Source organism: Mastomys coucha, unplaced genomic scaffold, assembly GCF_008632895.1.
Source record: "Mastomys coucha isolate ucsf_1 unplaced genomic scaffold, UCSF_Mcou_1 pScaffold23, whole genome shotgun sequence".
Lineage (NCBI taxonomy): Eukaryota > Metazoa > Chordata > Mammalia > Rodentia > Muridae > Mastomys > Mastomys coucha.
The window spans coordinates 12,321,088-12,331,366 of record NW_022196906.1 but is presented as its reverse complement, the minus strand read 5'-3'; the positions used below and the strand labels follow the sequence as shown (position 1 = coordinate 12,331,366).

The 10,279-nt window shown below is 39.1% G+C and overlaps 1 protein-coding gene across 1 annotated transcript in view; it reads left to right on the top strand.

The window, feature by feature from the left end:
• Muc16 (mucin 16, cell surface associated) overlaps window positions 1-10,279 on the top strand; it is a 183,222-nt gene that overhangs the window by 121,588 nt on the left and 51,355 nt on the right. Inside the window, exons 47-53 of the mRNA XM_031344149.1 lie at window positions 750-874; window positions 1,006-1,073; window positions 2,989-3,161; window positions 3,630-3,665; window positions 5,521-5,645; window positions 5,738-5,805; window positions 8,801-8,973. Coding sequence (XP_031200009.1) covers window positions 750-874; window positions 1,006-1,073; window positions 2,989-3,161; window positions 3,630-3,665; window positions 5,521-5,645; window positions 5,738-5,805; window positions 8,801-8,973 — 768 coding nt within the window. The remainder of the gene's footprint in view (window positions 1-749; window positions 875-1,005; window positions 1,074-2,988; window positions 3,162-3,629; window positions 3,666-5,520; window positions 5,646-5,737; window positions 5,806-8,800; window positions 8,974-10,279) is intronic.

Genomic DNA, 10,279 nt, shown 5'->3' with positions numbered 1-10,279 from the left:
TCTCTCTCCCTCTCCCTCTCTCTCTCCCTCTCCCTCTCTCTCTCCCTCTTCCTCTCCATATATATATATGGAGAGGCCAGGATTATTTTTTTAGACAGAGTGCAGTAGCCTTTATTATTACTTCTTAATGTCTTCTACATAGCAGCTATAGCATTCTTTATGATACATTTACATCCTTAGAATTCCCTTACAAATAACATTTGAGTGCTTCTATTTGTTGTATAAGTAACATACAGGGTTCTGTCATTCTTACATCTGTACTTCCCTCTGGCTATAGTGAAATATTTTTAAATTCCTTTAATACACCATGCTCTCTTCCTGCATGCATTTACCAGTCTACCTGGAGTGTTTTGCTTATTGCTTAGCTTCAGCAAAATTTAGCCATGCTTTTCATCATATGTAAAATAATGCTTTCTCCAAAGAACTTTATTCAGTCATTGGTTGGGTCACTCTTGTGATTCTCCTACATGCCTTTCTACTAGTTTCTACTGAAGTGTAATAGTATGGTAACTTCCCTGGCTCTGACATTAGGAGATGGTGTCCTTTTCATCTTTAGCTTACCATAGACCATTTCACACACTAGTCATCCCTTGATAAATGAAGAACAATTACAATTTTAATGTTTTATCAGGTCTGCAATGTCTCCTGTTTCAAATCCTATTAGTCTAACAATGTTACATAGAATTAGAGGCATCCTGCTTCATTGCCAGTTCTAAATCTGGACATCTCTATCTTCCCCTTTGCTACAGGCAATGGTACTATCATAGTACCCATTACTCTCAACTTCACCATAACCAACTTGTACTACACAGAGGAGATGGGACATCCAGGTTCCTCAAAGTTCAACTCTACTAAGTGGATCTTACATTATTGGGTGAGTCCTCCCAAAAACCCCAGCAGCAATACCTTACAACTCTATGGCAAGACTCCATTTATATTTTCTGCTAATCCTGTTTTGTTTTGAGGTGTTTTGTTTCTTTGTTTGTTTGTTTGTTTTCCTATCAGCTTGGTACCCTGCTCAATAAGACCAGCATTGCTCCACTCTACTCTGGATGCAGTTTGGCTTCACTCAGGTGAGACCCCAAAGGTAAAGTGAACTGTTATAAAAAAGCCACCAGAGATCATGCACTTTTAACATCACTTTTTAACATCCACCCAGACACTGATACTTTCTTCCTGCCCCAATAGAGTTTAAATTGAACAGTTAGTTAGTAACTTACTAATAGAAATTGTTTACTGTAGAAAATTCAAGTTATATTCTATATAAAATAAGGGTTCTCTTAGAAGAGTTGAATATTCTGTATACAATAAAACTAAAATATTTTATGAAGGGTTAGGGAGATGGGCCATTGTAAGGTTGTGAGTCCTATGTCTACTCCACCACAGGGCAAGCAGGATGAGGAGAGTTTAATTGTGCTTACCCCATTCCCCAGGGTGGGTGTGGGCTGTAGGGAAGTATTGGGACACCACAGTCCAGGGGTAGAGAGCACAGTCTAAGCCATGAGAAAGCCAGAGGTGGCTCAGGTCTGCACAAGGCTGGGGCTATGGGATTCTCAGGCTCTGAGACATCCAGGAACCACTGGGAATCACAGAAGAGCTGAGAACAAAGTGGGAGCCTGCAGGCTGGATCTTGCCTGGGGCACCAGGGGTTGAGGGAAGGGGAGCTCCAGCTAGTACCACAGACACTGTCCTTGGTTTAATGGGAACAGGCTTGGCTGGTGGTTGTAGCCAGGAGTGCAGACATTAGGAGTACATGTTCTACGGGACATTAGACAGTACCTCTGTAGGCAAAGACCTTCTCCATGGCTCCACATGGCAGATCCTGTTAAAAGAGACTGTCAATAGTTCAAAACCATTTATTATCATGGTGGAAAGTGGATGTGTAAAACCATACCCCTCTTATCAGGGTGGAACTGAGATTAAATACTTTTTGCAAAGAAGAATGTCTAGGAAGGGAAGCGTATTGGCTATGCCCTTCAGGTCTCAAGATTCCTCATTAACATGGAGATCTCTATCCTGAGCCAGTATGACCATAGGTCATGTCTATTTTATGTGAGAATCATGAATGTGTTCCAAGTCATGAGTGTGGCAGGGAGCTGGGAGTCACCAAAGCCCTGAGGTATTTGTCCACTGAGTCTCTGGGTCTTGACCTTACCAAACATCCTGGCATGGTTGTATGTTCCATAGGTCATTTGGTATATTGCTTCTCATAGAATCTGAAAAAACTGAAGTCAACCCTAGGAAACCACATACAATTCTGAATATGGTGGCAAACATTTGTAACCCACTTGTAATCAAGAGAGACCTTGATTCAACAATGTGATTGAGCTCACTCTTGGAAGAGATAAGCAGATCACTGGAGCATAGTGCTTCAGCCTAACCTAAATGGCAAGCCTTAGATTCTAATGAATGACCCTATCTCAAGACAATAAAAACGAGAAATAAGAAACAATGCAGAATATGGGGCTGGTAAGATGGCTTTAGTGGGTAAAAGCATTTCCTACATAAGTTTGATGACCTGAGTTTGATTCTCAGAATTACATAAAATTCCAGATGTGGTGGCATATACCAGTAATCTGGATACTCCTCAATAAGGTAGGAGGCAGGCAACCATGAATAATCCCCAAAGCTTGCCAGATATCTGGCCTGCATTTATGGAGTGCAGCAGAAACAAAACAAGAGAGACCCTTAATCATCAGTGTGAGAGAGCTGACTCCTAGAAGATGTCCACATACGCCATGTTACTTGTTTGATCTCACTCACACAGAGTGTGTGTGTGTGTGTGTGTCCTATACTAACAGAGATAGAGAGAGAGAAATTATTTCTGACTCCAGTGTCCAAAGGCTCAGATAAGACAAATGGAGACCCGCTTTCAAACTTTATAACTATCTCCTTCACAATCTTCAGCATTTTCTCATCTGCTGCTGCTTTCAATTCCCCCAATTGCTTAAGACCTCATTATTCCAATCTCAAATGTTTTTATGACAGGTCTGACAATCATAGAGCAGCCACAGAAGTTGACATCATCTGTAAATTCCACTCTTACTCCATGAGTCCTGGAGTAAACCAAGATCAGCTATTTTGGGAGTTGAGCCATGGGACCCATGGCATCACCCGTCTGGGCCCCTATACCCTGGACCAGAACAGTCTCTACATAAATGGTGAGAGTCCATGTTTAAGCAATGATCTTTTTCCCATTTGGAGTCTTAGGTTTTGCTAAAGTACTGACCAATTCATTCCTCTTTCTAGAATTATCTTTTCCCCATTTTCCCTTCCTTTCCTATCTGGATTCTGATTCTATTTTAATTGTGATGATTCGAAACCACCATGGGGGATACAGTAGAGTGCTTGCCTTGCATAAATAGAGATCTGAGTTCCATCAGCATCACACAGTTCCACTTTTCAAAACCATTTCCCAGTTTTTTGGTTAAGAACAAGTATAAAACCTTCACAGCCACAATGACCAGCTCTACCTACCTTCAGTCTCAGTACCCCATTAGTCGTATCCTCTATAAACATTCCGTTTTGGTCTCTTTCCCTCTGCTTTTATCCCATAGACTCTACATTCTCTTTTGCCCAGAATCTTTAATATTTATCCATAAGTTTCTCATATTTTCTTTCTTTTACAGGTTATAGTTTTGGAGCTGCAGCACTAAATGCCACCAGTGAGTATTTCTGGCTGTCATTGACCACGTTTTGCCTCGACTTTCAGAGAGCCCTCAAATATATATATATATATATATATATATATATATATATATATATGTATGTATATATATGCATACATATACATATATATGTGTACATGTATACATATATGTGTATGCATACATATATATGTATACACACGCACACACACACACATATATATATACATATACATATACATATATATATATATATATATGTATATATCTTTGTACAGTCATTGGTTGAATTTTATAGTCATCTCCTACTAGATTTCACTTCCCTGGTCAAAGAATTGGAAGACTCTGCTCTGTTCATTGTTGAACAGAGGAGGGTATTGATGAATCTTACATGCATACACAATGCATGTTACTTAGAAAAATAAAGACAGGATAGTCTTAGTGACTTAAGAGTTATAGAATATCCCTTTTGCAGATTATGTTAGCCTAACAGTGTCTCATGGTTAGGTCTGGAAAGAGCTTTGCTCACTGCTTTGTTCCAGGCTTGGAGCTTCTGTCTTCATCTGCTACTCAGCAAGTGAATCTATAATAGCACCCATCACTCTCCACTTCACTATCATCAATTCCCCCCATACACACACTTGACTGAGAGAAACAATACCCTCCTCACCTGGATTCTTGAGTGAAGAAGACTTAGACACAGACATCATCACCTACCATGCTGATTCTTGCATTGCTTCCATTTTAGTTCTCCTACAAACATGATTTTGTTATCCTTAGGAGATAAACTGGGGTATAGTAACATTTTATTCTTTTAAAAAAATTATTTCTGCAAGTAATTATTTGTGATGTGGGAAAAACCAAATCAAAAGATATTCATGTTTTCAAAAGCAATGGAAGAGCAACTACAGGTAAATTATGAACAAAGCTAGGAACATCCTTGGTTATTTACAACTATGTATTATATAATTCTTATTTGATTGGTCCTAAATCCCTTGTTCAATAAGTTACTGGGTTATTTCTGGTTGATTGAGATGGTTTCATTTTGTTTATCTTTCTTTTCTTTTTCATTTTTTCTTTTTATTTCTCTTCTCTGTCTCTGTCTGTCTGTCTCTCTCTCTGTCTCTCTCTCTGTCTGTCTGTCTCTCTCTCATATACTGGGATTGACCTAGGATAAAGGAAGAAAGAAAGGAGGAGAAAGGGAGGCAAGGAGAGTGACAGGAAGAGATAAAGGAGAGCTGGGAGGAAGGTGAAGGAGGAAGGGTAACATGGAGAACAAGAGGAAAAGGGAGGGAGAGGAGAAGAGGAGAGCTGTAAAAGTAGAAGACAAGGAGGTATAGAGAATAAGGAGCTAAGGGAGGAATAAAGTGACAAATTGAGAGGACAAAGGAACAGAAAAATGAGGGGAAGATACACAGAGAAAAATTAGAGGAACAGGAAGAGATAAAGAAGAGGGAGAAAGGAATAGAGAAACAGGTAGATGGCAAAGAGAATGAGAATGGGAGAAGGAAGGAAAGTAGAAAAGGAAGAAAGAAATAGAAGAAAAAAGATGGTGAAACACAGGAGACAGGGGTACAGAAAGACATTAGGTGTCACCAACCCAGCTTGAGCAGGTAATATGAACCTTTCCCCTCACAAAGCCAAACATTCATGTTTTTGTGAAAACCACCTGTGGAAAAGGTGGGAGGATGGAAATGGTCTATTAGATATTTCATAACATGGGAACCCTAACTGGCCACTATACTTGCGTCTATTAACAATTCACCCAGAAGTATATTGACTTACCGACTATAAAGAACATTAACTCTCCCTATCCCCAACTACCTACTGTCATGTCAGCTTTAGCTTTCTCTCTTTCTCTCTATATGCACAGCTGGAGAACTCAGTGAGGAGTTGTTCACAGTGAACTTCACCATCAACAACCTGCGCTACTCAGCTGATATGAGCCAGATTGGCTCCCCCAAATTCAATATCACAGATACTCTCATGCAGCACCTGGTGAGCTACCTGACTCCCCTCAGGTCCTTCCATCTTCCTCCTAATGGAGATGACTGCCTCTAACCAACTCTGGCTCCCTCCTTTCTTTACAGCTTGGCCCTTTGTTTCAAAGGAGCAGTCTTGGCCCTCTATATACAGGCTGTAGAGTGGCCACTCTAAGGTAAGACATGTTTTCCAGTTCCCCTCTCCTACTCATTATCCAGCTTGAAAGGTCTTGGAGTTGTGATGATTGGCATGGTTAGGATTGATGACTATCTTTTTTGTTTTGTCTTTTAATGATTTTATGACAATTGAATGTTTAATAGCAATAGGGTACTTACTTATAACCCCCAGGAATAGGCTGGTAGCATGGCTTAGCAGTAAAATACCTGCCCAGAATCCACCAGATATTGACTTGAGAGATGGCTTAGCTTGTATCACTTACCAAGGATGTACAAGACCCTAGTTTTTATTCCAGTATCATAAAGATATTAATTTGTTGCAAAATAAAAATCCATAAGTCCAAGGCCAATCTTGTCTCTATAGTGAGTTCCAGGACAGCCTTAACTATATAGTAGGACCCTATCTAAAATTAAAAAAAAAAAAAACTTTAAAACTATCTAGCTGAATGACTAGTGAGTTCCTGGATATTTTCTGTCCCATTGCTGGGATTACAAAAACCTGTAGTCACACTGAGCTATTTTTTTTATATATTGGTGCTTAAGAATTAGAATCCAGGTCCTCCTTTTCTTCCTACTAGGTTGCCTTGTCCAGCCTTGATTTTAGGGTTTGTACCTAGTCTTAATGCATCCTGTTATACAATGTTTGGTTGATATCCTTGGGGGGTTCTTTTCTGAAGGGAAATGGTTGAATAGTAGATCTTAGGAAGAGGGGAAGATGTGGGGACCAGGATGAATGGAGTAAGAGGAAGCTGTGGTCAGGATGTACTGTACAATAAAATAAGTACAAAAAAAAAGAAAACAAAAGAATTCAGGTTCTCTTGCTTAAAAAGCAAGCATTAATATCCTCTAACTCATTTCCTCCTCCTTTGATTCCTTTTTAACAGTAGTAAAATATATATAGCACAAAATTTACTATCTAGGCTGGTAGCATCTATGTTAGCTTCAGATTACTCTAATGATCTGTTTGATAAAATTAACTTATAAAAAGAAAATTTGAGGTTTTGTTTTGTTTGTTTGGCTGGATGAGTTGTTGTTATTGTTGTTGTTGTTGTTGTTGTTCATGGTTCTGGAAGTTTTAATTCAAAATGAGACTGATCTACAGCATTGAGCCTCTAGCAATAGAAACATACTGTCATACAGGCATGTGAAAAAAGAAAAAATAATATGTCACAGCCAGGAAACAAAACAGGATGAGTGTTAATGTCCAGGGCCAACCTTTGAGGATACACCACCAATATCCTAAAGAACTATTGTGAGATCCCATCTCCTAAAGTTCCACAATACTCTTTATCACAGCAGCCTAAGACCAAGCTTTTAACCAATAGTTCAAACCAAGCTTTGAAGAATATCTGTCCACACATGTTGAATCTTTTAAGTGATTTCTAGGTAGAGAGTGAACTGGTGTTAAGTATCTCCATATTGTTGTGTAATCATCCCTGTGCTCTATTTCTGCAACTTTACCTTCCTAAACTGAAACTCTCCCATTAAACATTACTCTCCATCCCTAACTCTAGACCCTTCCATCTATTATTCTGCTTTTCATATACATGCTTCTTATGGCTTCTTTATAAGTTAAATTATAAAGCATTCATCTTTTCATGGATGGTTTATTACCCTTAAAATAATGTCCTTGAAGTCTAAGTTCATCTGTGTTGTAATATGTCAGAATTATATTCTTTTCTAGGGCCAAATAGTGTTTCACTTGTATATAAATGCCTTGTTTTGTTTATCTGATGGCTATGACTTTGAGTTTTGCATTGGATCAGGCAAATGTGCCAGGTTCTGGAATTTCACTGTGGCAGGAAAAAGCAAAATTGCCCTATTCCTGCCCTCATGCATGCTGCATTCTGAAAGAAACTTGGACAGACAATACATGATTCCCTAAAGAATGACTAGTGCTATAATGGGAGAAAGATGAGTTTCAATGTGTAAAGTTCAGAAAAGCCTGCTGGTTTAGCCCTAAAACATTGAAGGAGGAATGAAAGTAAAAAGGGGGTGAAGTAGATGGGGAAAAGGAGAAATAAGAAAGGAAAAGAGGAAGATGAGAAGAATGAAATGTAATATGGTCCTATTATTGGGGTATACTCACCTCAGAGAAGGAAATGATGATAGAACAAAGTCACTCTCACCAATGGCCAACATGGTGAACCAATGACTTTATTGGGTATGTATAGTAGTATATCTAAGGAGTTTCTTTTAGGATTATGGGTAACTCAAAGGCAAATTACTACAAGCCCAACCCAACATGGATAACAACTCATGAAAGCATTGACACTGGAGCCCTCTGTAAGTGGCAGAACAGGCTGAACAGTTTCCTCCCTTCTGCATTCCTCATTGCTTGTATAACTTCATGGACAGAGAAGTCTTGTCCATTTGGTTCATTTTAAAGGATTTCTGATATGTTTGCATTCTTTATTTTCTGGTTTTACTTTGAGCCTACAATGAGCTCTAACCATAATACAGTGTTTCAACTTCAAAGAAATTCCTGGAAAACAGGGAAAGGAAAGATTAGGATAAAAATGAAAAGAATAAAGAAGGGGAAGATGGAAGAGCAGAAGAAAAGGAGGGTAGGAAGAAGATGGTGAAGTATAAGGGAAAGGAGAGTAAAGAAGGAGAGAGAAGGAAAAGGGAATGAGATAAGAAAACAGAGTGGAAGAGGAGAAAGCATGGAAGAAGAGGAAAAGGATCATAGAAAAAGGTCAGGACAAAAGGGAGAGGTGAAGAGGTAGAAAGGAAGAGGAAGAGGAAAAGGAAGTGAAGCCAAAGTTGGGATAATTTTGTAAGCAAGCCAAGGAAGGATGCCACGAAGGAAGCTTTCAGACAAGTAACCACAGGTGTGTGATCCCAACTTGAGAAAGTGAATGACTGGGCAAAGCAGCAAATGGCATCAATAAAATCAGACTGTAGGCTACAAGCTGTGTACAGTGACCACAGATGGAGAGGCAGCAGGTAGTCTGAATGTCCTCAATATGAACTTCTTGCTCCCCAACTCAGGTCAGTGAAGAATGGTGCCCAGACCCAAGTAGATGTCCTTTGCACTTACCACCAGATTTTCAACAGTCAGGGACTGCCTGCCAAGCCAATTTTCCATGACCTAAGCTGGCAGACTCATGGAATCACCAAGTTGGGTCCTTACTCCTTGGATAAAGACAGCCTTTTCATCAATGGTGAGCATCTTACATCCCCACCTGCTGGAATTTCTGCATACTACAAAGGTTTCCAATTACCAGTTCTTTAGGGTGATAATTGGAATTGAATCCAGGTTCCCATCCAAAAACCCTACCTATATACTAATAGACTCCTCCTTGACAACTTGATTCTACATCTTGAGAGTTTTGACTCTAAGACACGAGCCCAGTTATCATTTTTCAAGATGATGATCTAGGCAAATATTTCACAAAAGAAATCTTTCTTGGAGAAATCAAGAGGGAACATTTGTCTCAAACCCTGTGTTCTTTTCACCCTTATGCTGAATTAAATTCTCTCCTGGATTGTTCTTTTATACAAGGAAGATAAGCAGGCATCAGTTTATCTAATGTCCTAAGCTTTAGATATTACATATTAGCATAAAACCAAGATAGGACAGAATCTAAGAGGTATGCCCTCTATGACACTTTAAAATGCAAGGCATAACCATGTAAAATTTGATCAAAATAGTTCCCCCTTCCTTTCCCTTCTCTCCCTCCCTTCTTCCTTTCCTTTCCTCTCCACTTTCCCTTTCCTCCCACAATTTCCATTTTTCTTCGCTTTATTCTCTACCTTCCCTTCTCCTCTGTCCCCCTCCCTTCCCATACTATGCCCTCTCTGGTCCTCTGCAACATGGAAATAGTGTTTGAAAACTAAGTGAGGTCACACTTAAGTATCACCATTGCCTCATGTAATAGTTAAATTTTTCATTGCTATGAGCAAATACCTGAAAAAATAAACTTATGTATAGAACTTATTGCTTTTACTCTCTTTTCTTCAGTATTTTACCTTCTTAAAATGAAATGGGCTCCATGTTGTCTCCTTTCTTCCATAATTGGGTATAATTTCTAATGTTGATTGTCAATTTGACTGATCTTAGAATCACCTAGGAGACAAATGTATATGTCTGTCTGTGGTAGAGTTTCTACATTGGGTTGTGGTGGAAAGATCTGCCCTAACTGGATACCAAAGGGATATATTTAAATAGTGTAATTCAGAAGATGGATCCTAAACCAGTGGGTGGCTCGATATCAGGTCCTGTCACAAAATACAAAGGAGAAAGCCATCAGAGGACCTGCATCTCTGTCTCTGCACTCTGACTATTGGTACTATCTGATCGCCTTCTATTTTAAATCCTACCATGATGAGATTGATTTTCTTTGAACTGGGAACTAAAATTGATTAATTTGGTATTCTGGTTGACATTCATCCCTTCATTTTTTTCATTAGATATTTTCTTTATTTACATGTAAATTTCTCCTTTCCCAATTTCCCCTCCAAAAAACA